The sequence below is a fragment of the Centruroides sculpturatus genome, unplaced genomic scaffold (genome assembly GCF_000671375.1).
Source record: "Centruroides sculpturatus isolate CEXI.00-Female unplaced genomic scaffold, Cexi_2.0 scaffold436, whole genome shotgun sequence".
NCBI lineage: Eukaryota > Metazoa > Arthropoda > Arachnida > Scorpiones > Buthidae > Centruroides > Centruroides sculpturatus.
In genome coordinates, this window is record NW_019384550.1 from 227,290 (window position 1) to 247,973 (window position 20,684).

Genomic DNA, 20,684 nt, shown 5'->3' on the forward strand with positions numbered 1-20,684 from the left:
ACCTGGCGTAAAGCATCATTGAATGCCGGCAATGGGTCGTGACCGTAAATATTAAATTGAGAGTCCAACAAATGCTGGCGCTAAATCAAAGTTTGACTGTACTGTATTTGTTGATTTCACTTCACAAACATTCGGATTAACGCTATATCGAGGTACGGGCTGTATTCTAAAATCTCCGAATAAATATGGCAGCTCTTCGTTAAACTATAATGAATGTAATTCGCCCGATATAAATAGCTTATTTAATTGAAATATACCTCCATATTTTTATTATTATTATTCATAATTCGAATCACGACGCGCCACCCAACGGGAAAAATCGGAAATTCGTGATATATACGAGAAGGCCATGATGAAACAAGCAACGTCATTGGTTCGGTTATAAGCAATCGCAAACTTAGTTACATATACAGTAAAATCTGCGTAAACCGGAATCGCATTGAACAGGTTTATTTTAAAGTAGAAAGTCGCTCGGTTCTGTAGAATTTACGCAGGTTTCCGCTTTTAACAGGTTTTACTCTACATACATACTTGGCTGCCGACGTTACCTCGTATTTAGATGAATGTAATTACTTTAACTTACATAAATTACGGTAAATAATTAATGATTTCTAAATGAATTGCCCTTAGTTTCATATTAATTGCCTCGTAATTAGAGATCGATAGAATATTTGGAGAAAGTTTGACCGCCATTTAATCATAGATCTAGTTTCTTTCCGCCATTAACGACACGACACACGTACCATACTTATGCCTTGTATTTTATACACTAAATGAAATATAATGCAATTTAAATACTATACTGTACATCACCTTACTGATAATACAGATAAATACGGCTACTCTTTAGATATAAAACCAATTATAGAGAAGTATCGAAGCGTTTTATAAGAAAGTAGGAAAGAAAATAGATAAGATAATGGGTCAGAAAAATAAATAAAAAAATGGCTTCCTTGTTTTGTTCGCCGGAAGAATCTATCACAAAGGAAAACAGCCAAAAAACAAAGGAAAAAAATGCCTAACATCATGAGTAATTTTTACGAAACGGTAATTATTTTAGATACAGTAAAACCTGTGTAAGCCGGATTCGCACGCCACCGAATATTTTTCCTTAATGTAAAACAATCGCTCGATTTCGAAGTTTTTTTTTCGTTTAGGCAGGTTACGCTGCGTATAATTTTAAATATATAAGCAATAGAAACTTCCATTACCGTAATTTTTGCCTTTCAAGATCTTATAAAAAATTGGAATTGCGTATGTACGATAAGGAAAATATACAGTCAATATTCCACCCCGCAAGGCGCCAATGTTTACTTCTATTCGTAAACGGATCTTCCCTGTATTGTTTGAAGTACAGTAAAACCGGTTCAAAACGGGTACCGCGTGAGTCCGGTTTACACAGGTTTTAATTTTAAATTTTAAAATGATATTTTAAAAGATTTATATACAGTAAAACCTGTGTAAACCGGACTCACGCGGAACCGAATATTTCCTCCGCTTTGGCAGGTTACCGTTTTAAACAGGTTTATCATTTATAAACGACTGCAATTAAATTTTTAATTGTGTACGTTATAAATTAATAAAAATTGAACGATAAAATTTAAAATTTTGGTATCTCTTCGCCACGCCATTATTTTAAATATTTTCACTTAACGCGTAATGGCGTAAGTTGACGCGTATCATTTTCAAAATTTCTCACTTAATTATAATTATAATTAAACTGTAAATTTAATACAAATTATATAAACTATTTGAATGACTTTTTCAATAAAGAATTTCATTTAAACTTTCCTCAATTCTGTGGTAAGAGAAGAATACTTTGCCATAAACACCCGTTACTTAGCATTAAAAATGGCGGAATTTTAGCAATTTATAGTCATTTTGAATAGCGCATTATGTAATAGCAGCACATTAATTTGTCATCGTTACAGAAACATTCATCTAGACTACATAAATAAGCAATTAAACAAAGTTGCTTCGTTATTCAGAATCTACAATTGTTGCATTCAAGATTCTAACTTCTATGGTATTGTACGCTTTATAATACATGTCGAGAGAATTGCAGAATTTCTAACAGAATTTAATAGTCAACATATACAATTAATCCATTATTTAGATAGTTTGGAATTTCAAGCAACATTTCATTATATAAATTATAGACCTACTTCATATAAATTGCCTATTATTTAACTTTTAAAGAGAGAAACAAATGCATTTATGAATGATTTTCCTGTTTAAAAGTAATAATAAAGTACGCGATTTTGTCACTTAAAATAGTTCACGTAACGAGTGAAGGATAAAAAAAATGCAATTTTAAACCTTACATTTATATAAATAATCTGAATTATATTAATTGTTAAGAAACAAATCATTAAAAAAGAAAATACAGCAACGAGTTACATAAGACACATTAACTCGCTGTATCTCCTTACCCCATCGACCTTTAACCTTCAAATTTTAACAGCATTAATTTCCCTAATACCTTAACCTCCCTACAAAATTTCAGAAATTTTCGACAAAAAACACAGGAGTTATTAAGCTTCAAAGTGGATGAATAAAATCTCGTTCCCTCCTCTCATACACAGAAAAATCCCCAGATTATTTTTTGTATTTCGAAGTCTCCCGAGTCCAAAATTTTAGAGCGTGGTCATTTTTTTTAATCACCGATCACCATACTTTCCCTCTGTTATACGTAAAAATCGTTTATTTGCATAGGAGCGCGTAACCTTTGCGTAACGCAACCAAACGCTTCGGCGTTTGGTTGCGACGATCGCTTCTTCGCGTACAAAATTTAATTAGCAAATGCTTAATAGTTGATTTAAACGCGTAATTTATGATAAATATCTACAAAATAAACAACTGGTTTATCTTCCACGCATCATCTATCCTTAGTTAAGCTTTCATAAGCTGAATTTCTCCTTTAATGAAAATCAATAATGTATGTAAGCTTATCGTAAATACATTTAATTCTTAAGGACAATTTGTTAATACATTTATTTATTTATATTATTTTAATAAATACTAAGAAAATTGTAGTTTTAAATATCGAATAAGAAGCGAAAGAAACGGAGAATTTCCATGGAAAAATAAAAAAATTCCGTGTTCTCTTTGCCATACGTAACGATTGGATTTCAATTTATGGACCCGTATTGAATTTACATAAACTTCAATGCCGAAATTTTATTGTAAAGTTAGAAACTTTCACACAGTTCAATATTTAAAGCCGGAATGACAAGAATGCAATGATAATTACACGAAAAAAAAAAAATATAAATACAAATATTTGGAAAGATTTTTCCATTAAGAAAACGAGATCAAGTTTTAAATTTTAATTACTATAATCATTTGTCTGTCTGTCTGACCGTTATTAACGTTTTAAAATATTATATAGTTTATTACGTTATATTAATTAATTAATAGAAATATTACACGAAAAATTCGGTCCTAAATTCGGTTAACCGCATTCATAAAATTTTTGCGTAAATATTGAAGAAAAAAAGAAATTTAAAATTTAAAATTAGTAAACTAATAAATAATAATTAAACTTTAAGAAAATTATGCAAATCTTAATTTTATCGAAAGAGTCGCACGTCAATAGAAAAATTAATTATTCAATTCTTCAAAAATGATTTCCATTCTAAAGAAGTTTATCTGCATTGTTAATGCCACTAGAAAATTTAAATTAAGGATATGAATTATAAATTTATGCCTTAATAATTAAATAATAAATTATATTGCTAAACGAATATACTTACGAAAGATGTTAACAACNTCAAAAAAAAAAACTAGAGAATCTAGAAGTTACGTTAGTGAATATGATTTTTTGGCATACATATTAGGAAACAATCGAACGTTACTAATGAACAAGCTCCTCTAATTATCTGCAATAAATTTTTTTCCTTATTTTTTTTCTGTCTTGGAATAATTTTTTCTGTCGACTTCTTACGAAGGCAACAGCAATTACACGTTAAACTAATGCACTGGACAGAAATTGCAATGACAGCATAGAAGCTGAAACAGTTAAAAAGCTTTGTAATCTGTAAAGTTTTCGCTTATATTGCACCTGAGGGTGCTCTAAAATGTTGCCACGATAGAGAAAGCTGTCTGCTGAAGCAGCATTGTTAAAAAACTAAAGACCAAAAAAATATACATTTTTTAAAAAATAATCCGTATTGAAAAGTCGAATTAATTTAATGATTTCGATGGAAAATATCTATTAAATCTTTGGACAAAAAAAACGTGGAAAAGTAGGACATTTCTCTTAAAGATAATTGTAATTAATTAAGCATTAAAGATAGATCCGTTTACACATAATTTAATAAATTTTACACCGTTATTTATATTGTCTGGCATTAAATATTATTATTTCTCTTAGAATTTAATTTTCTACAATATAAATACAGCTCGAGGCTATTCATTTTCTTGAAATTGGCTTCATTTTCGGTTGTAAATCAGTGTTTTTTTAATACAATTATAATAAAAATTACCAAAATCTCTATGTTAAATTCACTTTTTAAATATATAATACGAAGTTTTATTGTTATAGAGATCAATATGTGAACAAGAATTGTATAAGTTTGTAATTGGCTTCAGTCTTCTTGTCTCGTATGTCAAGCAATTAAGAGTAACATCGAGTTTTGGTGTAGAAATGGAGGATTTACTTGTCATTTATATCTTCAAATTACATCACTTCATAAATTACGTACTCTAATTTATTAAAATTCGAAAAAAATATATCGATTTGTCGAAAGTGTATAAAAATATTCTAAAAGTAATACCTTTTTTTTTCAGTTCTTTTGTATGTATTCATTGAGAATTATAACGGAAAGTTGAAGTCGATGAATCAACATCTTACAATTCACAACTTTTAAAATAATTTAATTTAATTTATTTTTTAAAAAATTCTTTGGGAGGATTAAGTTCCTCCTCCTCCTTCTTATTTTTAAATCAATCAAGGGAAGAATAGATTAGAAGCCAAAACAGAATAACAAAAAGAACGACTACAACTCTCATTAAGGCTAACTTGTTCGAATTCTTTTTATTTTAACGTGACAATGTCGTTTTGAAAAATAAAAATAAAATAAAATGAAAATTCTCTTTGAATTTTGTAATTCACAATAAAGTAAAGTTGTTTTGAAAAGTGCAAAAAAAAACTACAATTATTTACGTCTTAACAATGAATTTTTAAACTTATCCAATAAATTTTCTCGTTATATTCGAGCTTAGACAACGATAATACACGCTTTAAAAATTTATATAATTAGATATAATTATATAAAATTATCTTGGTAATAAATTGTATTTTTATAAATTCTCTAACCTNAAAAAAAAAAATATAAATACAAATATTTGGAAAGATTTTTCCATTAAGAAAACGAGATCAAGTTTTAAATTTTAATTACTATAATCATTTGTCTGTCTGTCTGACCGTTATTAACGTTTTAAAATATTATATAGTTTATTACGTTATATTAATTAATTAATAGAAATATTACACGAAAAATTCGGTCCTAAATTCGGTTAACCGCATTCATAAAATTTTTGCGTAAATATTGAAGAAAAAAAGAAATTTAAAATTTAAAATTAGTAAACTAATAAATAATAATTAAACTTTAAGAAAATTATGCAAATCTTAATTTTATCGAAAGAGTCGCACGTCAATAGAAAAATTAATTATTCAATTCTTCAAAAATGATTTCCATTCTAAAGAAGTTTATCTGCATTGTTAATGCCACTAGAAAATTTAAATTAAGGATATGAATTATAAATTTATGCCTTAATAATTAAATAATAAATTATATTGCTAAACGAATATACTTACGAAAGATGTTAACAACTAATACTGTACAATCGTTGCTTGATTGTATTGAATTAATGTATTGTTCGAGTCCCTCTCATAAATATAAATCATGTCAATATCTTTTTGAAAATAATTAAATATACATATATATAGGGGTAAAAATATATTGATTAGAAAATAATAATTTAAATTTTAATTATGAATTTAATTTAATTTTTAAAATAAGTATAAGTATTTCATATGAAAAAATGAAAGTACAGTACCACATTATAGTCTTCTTGCTNTAGTGGTTTATTTATTAGGGGCATTAATGCTATTAAGTTTTTTTTACTTGATTAAAGTAAATTTAATAGAAGAAAAGTATGGTGATCGGTCAAAAAAACATCCCCAAAGATTTTCTGTATGTAAGGATGTTTATGTGTATGTGTATGTATGTGAGGGGCACGATTTTGTTCATCCATTTTAAAGCTTAATAACTCGTGTAGATTTTGTTAAAAATTGCTGAAATTTTACATAGTGGTTTATTTATTAGGGGCATTAATGCTATTAAATTTTGGTGATTAAATGTTCAGGGGTTGAGGAGATAGATGGTTTCGTATGTCGTATCTCGAGTGGNTTTAAATTTTAATTATGAATTTAATTTAATTTTTAAAATAAGTATAAGTATTTCATATGAAAAAATGAAAGTACAGTACCACATTATAGTCTTCTTGCTGTTATGTATAATATGGCGATATTTCAAATGATAACCTCCGAGATTTTTACATTTTTGTACTTCAGGGGATCGTCAAACGTCTAGAAATACAAAAGCCCCAAAATTTCGGGGGTTTCTGTACGTTTGAATAAAAGTGTATGTTGGGGGGGAGCGATTTTGTACATCTAATTTGAAGCTGAATAACTCCTCTTTTGCAATGTGTTTTAGGTATTTGGGGATCGATTTTATTATTAAATTTTGCTGGTTAGAAGTCGTGGGGGTGAGGAGACAATTTTAAATATTGCTACCGGGAAAGTTACGCAACTTGTTGCTAGATTTTTAAACCTGTGAATTGTTAATAAAAGTAGTACAATTGTAATTTTATAAAGTGTGGTGAGGTTCGTTACTTTCTTCTTCTTCCTTTTCTTCTGTTTTCTTCTTCTTCTTCTTCTTCTTCTTTTTTGTTTTTTAATAAACGAAATTGCTTCCTTTAATTTATAAATTTTGTAAAGGAAAACATCACAATTTTACTTGATTAATTATTTGAAATATTATATGGATACTTTTACTTCTTATCTCGTTTTCTATCTTCTCAAATTGCTTGTAATCTTTGTAATTTATTACTTATAATCATTTTAAATTATTATTTTCGTTCATGAAACCTTTTTAAAGATAGGAAAACGTAATATGGAATATTTTTTTATGTTAAAAATTCTATTTTTATTTTAAAAGATTTTAAGTAAGTAAATTATTTTATTAAATAAAATAATAAGAAATTTTTATTTCGTAATTAATCACTAGATCATTAAATATTTTCTACGCAGCCAATTTCAATTTGTGAAAAATATTTAAACTTAACAAAACCTTGAATAATTTACGAACATAATAAACATCAAAGGCATCTGTTTATAAGAATTCTCATTTAATTAAAACTCATAATTTAATACGTTCATAACGAAGGAAAATTTTAGATTATTCGCAGCAACAGCACAATCAATGTGAGGGGAATTAAAGTCTGCCATTTATTATTATTATTCTTATTATTTATTTTTTAAAAATTTTAAATAACATCTTCTAATGATGGATTACAAGATACGTTCCTTATTAAAAAAAATAATTTATTTTCTACGAATGGTTTTTATATCGCTAATTCTACTATTAATTTACACGTTGTGTATATAATATTTAATGTAATTGAAGTAAGTGTGTTAAATTTTTAACCTTAATAATACATTTAATTAAATTATCTTTGAATTAAATAAGAATTTTTCCAAGATATTTTTTACCTTCTTATTTTTATTAATGCATCCTAAACTCTGCAATAAAATATTTTTCCTCTCCCCCTTTTCTCTCTGGCATTCGTAATTACTAACATCTGATAAATGATATTAATAAAACTCGAACTAAGCTGAAATGGTAATAATCAATTTTCACAAGGATATAATTTGCTTAAATACAACTTGAGAGATTTCTTTTTATCCTCCTCCTTACATACACACGTACATAAATTTAGAAAAAGAAAAATTTAGGAGGGAGGAGAAGCTGTAAAATGATTATCAAATTCCTTAGGAGCATTAAAATATTATTTTAAAATTTTATCCTATTGAGTAATATGTAAATGGAAAAAAAATCCTATTAATCAAAAATCCTTTCTAACGCATTAAAATTTAAGCGAATTTGTTTACGTAATTATTTGATAAAAACTTGTTTCCTTACAAGAAAAATCGATTGATTCTGTTGTAAAATAATGTATTAGGGCCAGAATTTAAAATATTTTCTTGTTTAAAATTAGAATAATTATCGGAATAATATCGATTTGTTTTAATAACTTCATTTTGTTTTTGTTCTGTTAACGATAATTTGCAAATTTAATTGTCTTCTTTTTTTCTCAATAACGAAGCTAAAGAGTAAATTCTTGAGTAGATCAATTTGTCTGTTCTTAATAATGATGAAATATTTAAACAGATTTTGATAAAATTTTGTAATTGCAAAACGAAAATCTATTAAGATATGTAGTCCTCCGCGATATACGTAAGATATTAGTCACTTAAAAATTTCTTAAAGAAGATTGGTCAGAAATAGAAGAGGCGGAGTTATATTTATATTCTGTTTCTAATTAAAAAGCTGGAATATAAGTAACTCCGCCTAATCATTTTTATTAACCAATTGCTATTAAAAGAAATATATTTTTAACCAATCCTCATTAAATTTTAGCGTTCTGATTCTTCCTACATATAGCAAAGGACTACCTAAATATAAGAAAATATAGAATATATTTAAAAATTTTTAAGTATCTAGTAATTAATATTAATTAAATTTAAGCAGTTAAATCTTTAATTAGAGTATTAATTATTATTTTTTGTGTTAAAAATTAAATATTATAAATTTATTATTTGATATTATTTTTTTTTTAACGTAAACTTATCATAACCTTTCTTTCCTATTTCAGTTGTAAGAAAGGATTAAGATGAAAGATTATATAAGCTACAGTCGTACTCGTATGTATATAAAAATCCTCAATTTTTTAACCGGAGTGGGCATATATACATATCCTGAGAGTAAAATTAATAAATGCAATTAATTAGTAAATTGACTACAAAATACAATTTCCAAAATGTTTGCCTGGGGGTTTAAATAGGGGCTATTTTAGAAACCACCCTTATCCTTTTTCTGATGCTTCCAGAGCTACAAATATGGGACAACACACTTATTTTGGGTCGTCAAACACTTCTTGGGTCTAAATTGTCCCTCTATACACAACTTTTCTACTGTTAAAAAATTATAGTATTTTTTCCTCCAGGACACAGGACTACACCGTAGCTTCAAGGCTTCAAATAGCTTTATTTGCATTAATAAAATTTATAGGATTCAAAATATATCATTAACTAAAGTGTCGGATTAATATATCATTAATCCGACACTTTAGAAAAAATACTGTGGGGGTCCTCGCTCCTAAATTCCATCCCTCTTAATCTAAGCCTTAGGTTAAGAGACAATATTACAGACCTAAAGTTATAGAAACAATCTTAAAACAATAATAGATAGTAATATAATTAAATAATTTTAAAACTTTTTTTAAAGAATTTTCTACTAAATATTAACTTCTAAGAATATAAAAATCTACTTTTTGACTTTATTCTATTGATCTTTATAGAAAAAAAGTATACGTAGTAAAACTTATACACAGTAAATTTGGTATTATCAGAATGGTATTTTGAAGGAGATTTATTGTTTTTTTTTTTAAATATTAAAAAGCAAAACTTAGAGGTAGGTAGACTACTTATTGATTCTGATACTTTTCTAGAAGATAGTATTCTATTACCGATAGGGAAATGCCAAAGCTGAATGCTACCACCGAACTGCTATACTTTCTGAATGCATATGCGATCCGATTCTTTGTAAAACAAAAAGACAAAAGTGCTTTGGACTTAAAAAAACACCAGGAAAAAAAATCAAATAAAGTCAATTCTCGTTTCAAATCACGAAAATCCAGATAAAACATATAGGAATCAATGTGTAAGGGACCTTATGTTATTATGTAAAAAAATTTCTTCTGTTTGCTCATCCACTGCCATTCGTAGATGACTGCAGATGTTTGGTAATGACATATTCTTCCTCCATACAGATAATCTCCTTTAGCTAAGAAGTTTTCTACGAAACTTTATAGCAAATAGTCACAAGAGAATAAAATTTTAAGATGGTATAATTAATTTTCTTTTTGTTTTTTTTTAAATTCATTTGTAGTCTGGAAATTAAATGAAATGAATTTAAATTTTTAAAATTTAAAATTGTAAAAATTCGTGTTGAAGTACATAAAAAGAAACTGTTGTTTTGCTTGTAATTTTTAGGAATTTAATTAAGAACTAAAAATAATCTTCTTCTAATTTTTTAAAATATATTTTTAATTAATAATTAAATATAGAATTATAAAAATTAATATGTAATTTATATTATCGATTTTTAAATTGGGAGTCTATAATCTATTAAAAAACGATTATTTATTTAATTTATAGGGGCCTGAAAGTAATATTTTATCCTGTTGTTGTCAGGAAAAGTATGATTTACAGGGGCAATACATTACTAAAATCGAGAGCATATATTTTAAATGAAATAAATTAAAAATATGATTAAAAAATTGCAGCTCGGCATTGTGATCATGTCACAATAAATAATTGCTTGTATATCATTGCATAAAATTAACAATAGTAACTTAATCTATAACTGTCATACTTTAAATAACTTTTATAAAACAAGTAAGGAGTCATATGAAAAATTTTCCCGGAGAAAAACTAGAAAATGTCAGACTTCAATAAAAATTTTTGTTACTGACAGTCGTCATATTTTAGATATATTTGAACAATACTTTTTTATAGCTTGATCGTAGTACTTTTTTTCAAGAAAGAACGATGATGTATATATGTAACGTATCGCTGAAACATTAATTTCGAATTTAGAATAAATGTTTTCGTGATTCACCTCTGTGTTTTTACTATACGAGACATCACAAAATCACCATCACTCAGTATTATCCGTAACTATTGTCAAATCTCTTTAATGGCGACAATTTAATCATTTAAAAATATTTTATAATCTAACGAGCAATTTTTTATTGTGACATGATCACAGTGCCAGGCTGCAATTTTTAATTATATTTTTTAATTTATTTAATTTAAAATATATGTTTTCCACCTCAAATTAGTAGTACAGTACATCATACTTTTCCTTTAACAATAGAGTTTTGCCGGTTATCTATGTAATTCCATTCAGGGGAAGTTTGAATTGAAATTGTACTAAGGAATAATACAAGGGGTATCAAACGACACATTATTTTATTAATTATACGTAGTATAATTAATAAAATAATGTGTCGCTATGAAACACTTCATAAAGTTGTGCCTTGTATCGCTTTTGTAAACACTCCCACCCCATTATAACGCCTCGTAACTATTACCTGCACACCCCACTTATAGACTATAAGAAATAACTCAAATTTATTATATTTATATACAGGTATATAATAATAACTTTATTTAGCATCAATTTGCTGTATACAGAACGGATGGTGGGGGATGGATGAAACGACTTGTACACTGTACAATAGATTAATCGTATCGAAAATTAATAATATTCTAAAAGGAAACTCATTTTCATTCTATCAGCTTAATTGTTTTTTTTTCAAATAAACCTTCTGGACGTTTCCTGGACCCTATATCATCTTGAGGAGTCCTCGAACCACAATTTGGGAAGAGCTGATCTATGCATACATTTAACATATAAATTTCATTGAAAAAAAGCAAGATATATAAAATCTACACCGTTAACTGAACAGAATTTTTGTTTAAATTGCTTATTTAATTAAAAAAAAATTAAATTTAAAATAAAGTATTTTTTAAATAATAATAAAATATATAAAGTAATAAATGTTTTCGATATTTTAACATCATAAATCTTCTATATATAAGATTTATTTTACAGAATATATAAAGATTAACCTATTAAATTCTTCACTTAAACTTTCATCTCTATCATTTATTCCTCTGATAATATATATATAAGTTATAAAATTCTTCATAAATCAAACTAAATATGAGTCATTCACCGAGGGACAAATATGGTCTACGTGAAAGAATGATCAAGAAGAACATCCAAGTGATCTCATTTATGAAAAATTCGATAAATCAATAAAAATGTGGACCCATTAAAAAAAAAGTTATCCAATAAAATTCTATAGAAAAAAATCAGGTTAAGAACCATTTTTATCCGTAAAGTAATCAAATCATTTAATATTAAAATGCAATTTAACTTCGAAAATAATTAATGTAATTCTTAGTTATTCCTCTACTTGAGTGGGGTGACCTTTTGACATTTATAAATTTAGATATGAAGATAATCTTACGTATATTTTACTTTTTTTACTGTATTAAAAATTGATTCGACAAGTTAATCTTACAGAAAAGATTGTATGGCTAAACTGTAATATAAACATAGATCTATATATATATATATATATAATTCAAAACTGGAAAGGAAAGTACATCGATCTAAACTTTAGTTACATAAAAATTACAGATTTATATTATATTAAATTACCATTTTCAAATAAAATTACTTTCCCTTTCCTTGAAATCAACGTTGATGAATATTCTTGTTTGATAACTTCTTCTATATCAATTTGCATTACAAAATAGATAAAGATTCTCTTGAAATATTAAAGAATTTCTTTCTAGACTGTAATTCCATACGTTTTTTTTATTCTAGATTTATTTAGTTTTGTGTGTGTGTGTTTGTGTGTGTAAAGATTCTTCGAATGTGAGCGCAATTGATTTTATATAGAAAGAGATTCCGAGCACGAAATTTTATATTACCAGAAAAATCATATTAGAAATACATAATGCAACATCGTTGTATAAAGTCTATATTTATATACATTTTTTAAAAAATAATCTGTATTGAAAAGTCGAATTAATTTAATGATTTCGATGGAAAATATCTATTAAATCTTTGGACAAAAAAAACGTGGAAAAGTAGGACATTTCTCTTAAAGATAATTGTAATTAATTAAGCATTAAAGATAGATCCGTTTACACATAATTTAATAAATTTTACACCGTTATTTATATTGTCTGGCATTAAATATTATTATTTCTCTTAGAATTTAATTTTCTACAATATAAATACAGCTCGAGGCTATTCATTTTCTTGAAATTGGCTTCATTTTCGGTTGTAAATCAGTGTTTTTTTAATACAATTATAATAAAAATTACCAAAATCTCTATGTTAAATTCACTTTTTAAATATATAATACGAAGTTTTATTGTTATAGAGATCAATATGTGAACAAGAATTGTATAAGTTTGTAATTGGCTTCAGTCTTCTTGTCTCGTATGTCAAGCAATTAAGAGTAACATCGAGTTTTGGTGTAGAAATGGAGGATTTACTTGTCATTTATATCTTCAAATTACATCACTTCATAAATTACGTACTCTAATTTATTAAAATTCGAAAAAAATATATCGATTTGTCGAAAGTGTATAAAAATATTCTAAAAGTAATACCTTTTTTTTCAGTTCTTTTGTATGTATTCATTGAGAATTATAACGGAAAGTTGAAGTCGATGAATCAACATCTTACAATTCACAACTTTTAAAATAATTTAATTTAATTTATTTTTTAAAAAATTCTTTGGGAGGATTAAGTTCCTCCTCCTCCTTCTTATTTTTAAATCAATCAAGGGAAGAATAGATTAGAAGCCAAAACAGAATAACAAAAAGAACGACTACAACTCTCATTAAGGCTAACTTGTTCGAATTCTTTTTATTTTAACGTGACAATGTCGTTTTGAAAAATAAAAATAAAATAAAATGAAAATTCTCTTTGAATTTTGTAATTCACAATAAAGTAAAGTTGTTTTGAAAAGTGCAAAAAAAAACTACAATTATTTACGTCTTAACAATGAATTTTTAAACTTATCCAATAAATTTTCTCGTTATATTCGAGCTTAGACAACGATAATACACGCTTTAAAAATTTATATAATTAGATATAATTATATAAAATTATCTTGGTAATAAATTGTATTTTTATAAATTCTCTAACCTTTCGAAGAATGAAGCTATTAAATTGACTTTAATCAAGTTTTTTTTACTTGATTAAAGTAAATTTAATAGAAAAAAAGTATGGTGATCGGTCAAAAAAACATCCCCAAAGATTTTCTGTATGTAAGGATGTTTATGTGTATGTGTATGTATGTGAGGGGCACGATTTTGTTCATCCATTTTAAAGCTTAATAACTCGTGTAGATTTTGTTAAAAATTGCTGAAATTTTACATAGTGGTTTATTTATTAGGGGCATTAATGCTATTAAATTTTGGTGATTAAATGTTCAGGGGTTGAGGAGATAGATGGTTTCGTATGTCGTATCTCGAGTGGGGTCAGATATGACGAAGAATTTATTCGTTATTAGCATTTACAACCTTTTTTTTTAAATAAAAACCCCTCAAAACTAAGCTTTTTGCCTTTTTATAATAGATAAAAAATATAAAAACGTTTAAAATAAAATATGATAACAGATGGCGCTACCAAATGTTTCCGGAAAAGTTAAGCAACTCGTTATTGGATATTTTTCTTTTTTAGTCGTTTATTAATATTTGATGACTGTTAAAAGAGAGGGAAATTTATGTGTAGGTTTGTAAAAGGGAGGGAAAATATTGCGAGAAATTATCTAAAAAGAAATCGGAATTGTGACAAGAAGAAAAAGAGTTTCGCATTACTTCGGACACGAAATATATTGAATGATTATATCCCGAATACGTCTATTGTATATAGTTTGGCTGTGAAATTCAGTTAAAGAAACATGTCTAACATGGCATTCAATACTGTAAAATGAAATAGGTATTCGAATAGCAGACCACTGCATTAGTTGCCACAAAGGTTCTTTATACACAGAAACGAAACTAAAGTTTTTTTTTTTTGAGGGGAAAAGATTTTATTTTTTTCTAGTAGAAAGAATGTTTTGCGATGTATCTGGAGATCTATGCATCGATTCCCAAGGGCGAACAAAAGATTTTCTCCGTTTTTTTAAAGACTTTTGGGGTTTTGTTGTTTTTATATAACGTGAAAATTCTCAAACAAAATGTAAGTGGATCAACAAAATTATATTTTTGTTGTGGATATTAAAAGAAAAAGCTTGAAAAACAAGACAAAACTTTTCATCCTTTACAAACTGAAGCTATTCAAAAAGATATTTTTGGTTATTTTTTTTCTCTTATTGGACTGCAATTCGAAAAAAATTGTCATCCGTCCGTCTGTCTGTCTTTCCTTAATCTCGAGAATAGCGTTAGATAGATGAAAATCAAGACCCACATGATTTTCTCCCGAAAGGTGTTAGATAGATGATCCGCACGACTCTACTGTTAAAGGAAAAGTATGATGTACAGGGGCAAGCCACTACTGATTTGCGATGGAGAGCATATATTTTAAATTAAATAAATTTAAAAAATATGATTAAAAATTGCAGCCTGGTATTGCGACGTGGTCACAATACCAGGCTGCTTGTTTTTGTTAATTTTCCCCCTTTTATTAATTCTATAAAAGAAGGTTGTTTTAGTTAATTTTTTAAATATTTTTTATGCTATTTCTTTCAGGTATTCAGCATATTGCCTGGTAGAGACGTGATGTCTGCAGATTGATGAAGCAACCAACATCTGTCGCTTTTTATTCCGAACGATACAGAAAGTGATTAAGGAAGAACCATAGCAATATATCACTCTCATTGACAGAAGAGTATTGAACATATCAATAAAATGATTAAACACAAAGAGGTCATTTTTTAAATCAGCTTAAGATATTTTGTAAAATGAATGCCTTGTTGCGTAACATTGATCCATTACTTTCCGTATCTAAACATGAATAAAACGATAATTCTCGCTGGAGAATTTTGTTAAATTAATGAAAATTATGTGGGATTCGATGAGTTAATTTTTAAATTAATTCAACATCAAATATTTTCTTTGTAATTTCCATTTATCATCGTCCTTATAAAGATTTCCACCTTCATAAGAAAGGATCGTTATAAGGATAATGATAACTTCATCCTTATGTTATCAGGAAAAGTATGATGTACAGGGGCAAGACACTAGTAAAATCGAGAGCATATATTTTAAATTAAATAAATTAAAAATATGATTAAAATAGCAGCCCGGAATTATGTCGAATGTTACAATAATTTTTGTTTGTTTGCTTTATTATTTTCCATTATATTTTTTGTATTAATTTACTTAAATTCGAAAATAACTATTTTATATTTACATTAAGATCACTGGAAAGAGATATAAACAATTTATTTTTTTTATTATTTTGTATAGAATGAAGTAGAGAAATCTACTACCTGAGGCTAGTCCCAGTACAAACAGCGAGACAAAAACAAGTTATTTTTAGGTTATTCTGCAAACACTAAAGGTATTAAGTGCCTTTTCGCATTCATTAAATATGCAAACAATTATTTTACATTTAGAAATATAAAGAGCATGCATTAAATCCATTTAAGAAGATGCTCACTAGGATATTTATTGAGGAGAGGAAGCAATATTTGATCTTAATTATTTTATACCGAATTTTATGTAACACGAGAGAAAAATTTCCATTGCTCACAGCTGGAATTTAGTTTAAGAATAAAGAAAATTTTAAAAATAACGTTGAGAACATGCAAACATTCGACTGCTTTCTTTAAGCAATAAAATGTTGGCAAAGTCTTTTTTAAAAAGTACATTTGACTTCTAACTCAATTATTGACTTCTCTCTCCATTAAATCTGAAGTTAATTTTATTATAAAAGTAATAAAATTAAGAAAACTCGAGAGAGTTTTAAGGAAAAAGAAACTCACCTGCATGTTCCACCATTTTGGCAAGTAATCAAACTCCCTGACGGTCCACAAAGTGGGCTATGTTGACATTCATCCCCATAATACGTATCGAAACAGTCACAGTAATAACTATGATAATCAGCTGCTGCTAAACATCTTCCAGTGTATGAGCAATGATGATTTATGCAGCCATCTTTCTTAACGGCTTGTGTTTTGTCCATGATTTCGTAAGTGATGTTGAAACCGAAAACATCCAAAAAATATTCACGAATTCTTAGATGAATATTCCCTATTTCACGGACAACAAATTCAAATACCAAAATCGGTTTGTTGGTTAATAAATACGTAGGCCTGTTATCTGAAGAGATTGGATCGAATTCGTGTTTTCCAGCGTAGAAGTTGTCGGCAAAGAAAGCATATTCTGTTAACTTTACCCCTTCTCTCATATAGAACTGCGTGAAGTATATGGCAATCACTTTGTTGACGGGAGCTTCGATAACCCAACGACAACTGATAGGGATGGGATATTGTTTAGGGAAATTTGGAGTTACGATAATTCCTCTCGGATCTTGTAAGGTTCCACCACAATTTGTATAAACAATTTCCTGTCCGAGGGATGCTCCTCCGATACTCATAATCAACATCATCCACCAATGCCATTTCACCTTATCCATTGTAATTATATTTATTTTCTAGTCAGGAGAATTTTTTCGATTGATTTTCTGTCAAATCGATACACATAACTCGAATATTTCAAGTTAAATCTGTAAAGAAACAAGTAATAAAAATTGAACTTAAAGAATTTATAACTAAGTCATAAAAAGAATATATTGTCTAACATTTAAACACATTAAAGAAAGAGGAAGGAACCTTCTTCTTAATCCTACTACATTAATTCTGTAATTGGCTAAATGCGGAAGAATCATCAATAAGATATTTCATGTCATGATACTTGGAACGTTACAGCATTGTTGAACCGCCTTCGTTCCTTTTTCCATCATCTAGACAATAAATCCTCAATTCTCCTGTTGTAGACATGGCAAGCGTCTTCTCTTTCTCAACTATACATTACTTAGACTGGTGGTCGAGACATTCCGTCGTCCCACTTGTCTCTACAACTTTTATTGTTCGATACACGTAATTGTTTACCCCGCATTTCGACTTCGACTTGGAAATCTCAACCATTATTTTAAAACATTAAAATGGGCAATAAAAACATTTTATTGAATGTAAATCGTTCTGTATCATCCTTCTATTCCATTTATATTAACATTAAACCGTTTCCCTGATTTTTTTCCCTTCTACCCTTTTATCAAGATATAGTGCATTGAACTTAAAGTAAACTAACCTCTAATTTTTCATCATTAAAAGAAATAATAATAAAAAAAGATATTTATTTATCTACATCATAAAAAATAATATAGATTCATTACAATTTTAATTCTTTATTAACAAGCAGATTTATTTAATTTTAAGTTAATGTATGATTTGTTTAAGGTTTTCTTAACCATTAAATTTCCTTGGAGCGTATAACACTTAGTAAATTTATAATGTTCTGGGTATTTCTCAAGTCTAATAAGAACAAATTACCTCAATGGACTTTGGTCAACCAACAACAACGCTATAATTTTAACAGGAGCTTTCATTTCGGTTCCTTGTTATCAATCCCTGGAGCAAATTCTCTTGAATTATTATCAAAGACACTCATTTAAATGATACGATACAAATTTACAGGATATAATTTCGACGTCCAACATCATTTTTCTCTTTGTTTACCGTAAATTTCACGCTCCATACGACAGTTTAACTAGCTAAAAACATATAATACGACGAATCCTTTCATTCGTCAAATTACTTAGACAAGATGGAAAGAGAAAGAGACAGAGAGAGAGAGGGTGGGGAATATCTTAATATTTAAAAAGTTTATACAGATTTACTAAACGAATAAGTCGAATTTTGAATTGCTAAGTAAACACGACTTTACTGTATAAACAAATGGAAGATAGATACGTTTATAGATGTTATACATTTCTTTGAAACTTAAACAGAGTAAAATTAAATCTAAGTTCTAGATAACTTTATTATTCAAAATCGATGAAAGTCAGTTTTCTTTTGACAAAAGAACCAATTGGTTTTCTTCCGATACTACATTCTTTTTCCTCTAAAGAATGATGAACGAGACGTTGAAATCGTTACTAGGATGCAGTCTATTTTTGGTGTTTGGTGTGAATGGCCATCTCAACTCTGAACAAAAACTCAATTCCGTACTCGGATGATAGCAAATGGTAGAAAAGAGTCATGAGACCAACAAGATATTCTTTACCTCTCTTTTTTTCCTTTATTTTTTTTAAAAAGTAGAAAGAAAAACTAGTTTATACTTTGCAACAGAAATCCTCAAACTTAGAACTATATAAGCTTATTTCTGGTTGTATGCGGTTTTAAAAGAGGGGGAGAAAATAAAGTAAACGCTAGTAAAATAATCGATAAGAAACTTAACTCCAATTCTCTAAACTTTTTTAATGAATCCATGCGAAAATATATTTAAATCATACTAATTATACATGCGATTCTTTCAAATTCAATTCTTTTGAGATATCGATTCGAATTATCTAACAAATATTAATATTTATTTTAAAACTTATATATATATTTTTTATCATTTTGTTTAATAAAGAATTTTAATACAAGAACGTAACCTTTTACTAGTGTTTGAACGGATTTAAATGGTGGCGAATTTTAATTAGTTTTGCCATAAAAACTAAAGGCTAATTTAATATGTTTAAAAAGTAATATAGGAAAAAATATATACGGTAAAACCTGTGTAAACCGGTATCGAATATATTTTTTTGGTTTTTGAACAGGTGGGTGTTTTTTTAACACCGAAAGTCGCTGCGCTTCGAAGAATCTTTCTTTCCTCTTCAAGCAGGTTCCGTTTTGAACAGGTTTTATTGTATATAAATGTCAAAAAATCGCGTTTAAAGTCCAACAAAAGATCGATAAATCTAGACAGAAAGAATTTTCTTTAGTTCGATGAGTATTTTTTCCACTATTTTATCAAAACAAAGCATGAAAAAAAATGTAAGATACTGTAGTTCTTGTTTTCAGCATGGAAAAAAAAGGCAAATAACGTATATTTTTCCAGTCGAAACTACCTAAACATGATTTTTCAGAAGTATGATGACAACTAAGAAAAAATTATTTACATAGTTTTTATTTATTTTTAAAATTTTTAACTTTAATTTAATTTTAAATGTTTTCAAAGTTTCAATTTCTTATTCGTTTTTAAAATTCCTCAACATCTTTTCCATTTTATTCTTATTAATCAATATAAAAAACGTTTCAAAAGTCGGTAAACCGAAGGAAGTAACTAAAAACAATTTGAAGCATGCAATTATTTCACCATTCTTATAGAAAAAAAGGGGTTATCTCTCCCGGTTAACTGACTTTTGGGCCATCCTGTATGCATAAGTTAAACTAGATACGTGGAATTTCCTTTAAAAAAGAAAAATACAATACAAAAACATCGAACATTACTTAAAATATATAGAATTATTAATGATTTTCTACTCAGTCACATACTCAATTTATCAATTGAATTGCTGAAAGACATTTGTTTTCCAACAATTCAATTCAATGCATTGTATGATCTATGGTATAGCACGATATAGATATCATATGTTACTATAGATCGATGTAGATAGAGAAATAATACCATAAATAACCATAAATCAATCGATATATGAATAATCTATGGTATCGATGGTATGACTTGACGAGAAAATTAATTATTACATTTTAAATGCTTTATAGTTTATAATAAACAAATAGAG

The 20,684-nt window shown here is 27.4% G+C and overlaps 1 protein-coding gene across 1 annotated transcript in view; it reads right to left on the reverse strand.

Annotated features, from left to right (window-relative positions):
• The window catches only part of LOC111623639, a 165,318-nt gene that overhangs the window by 117,087 nt on the left and 27,547 nt on the right, over nucleotides 1-20,684 (reverse strand). The window contains exon 2 of the mRNA XM_023366302.1: nucleotides 16,876-17,618. Coding sequence (XP_023222070.1) covers nucleotides 16,876-17,528 — 653 coding nt within the window. The 5' untranslated portion in view covers nucleotides 17,529-17,618. The remainder of the gene's footprint in view (nucleotides 1-16,875; nucleotides 17,619-20,684) is intronic.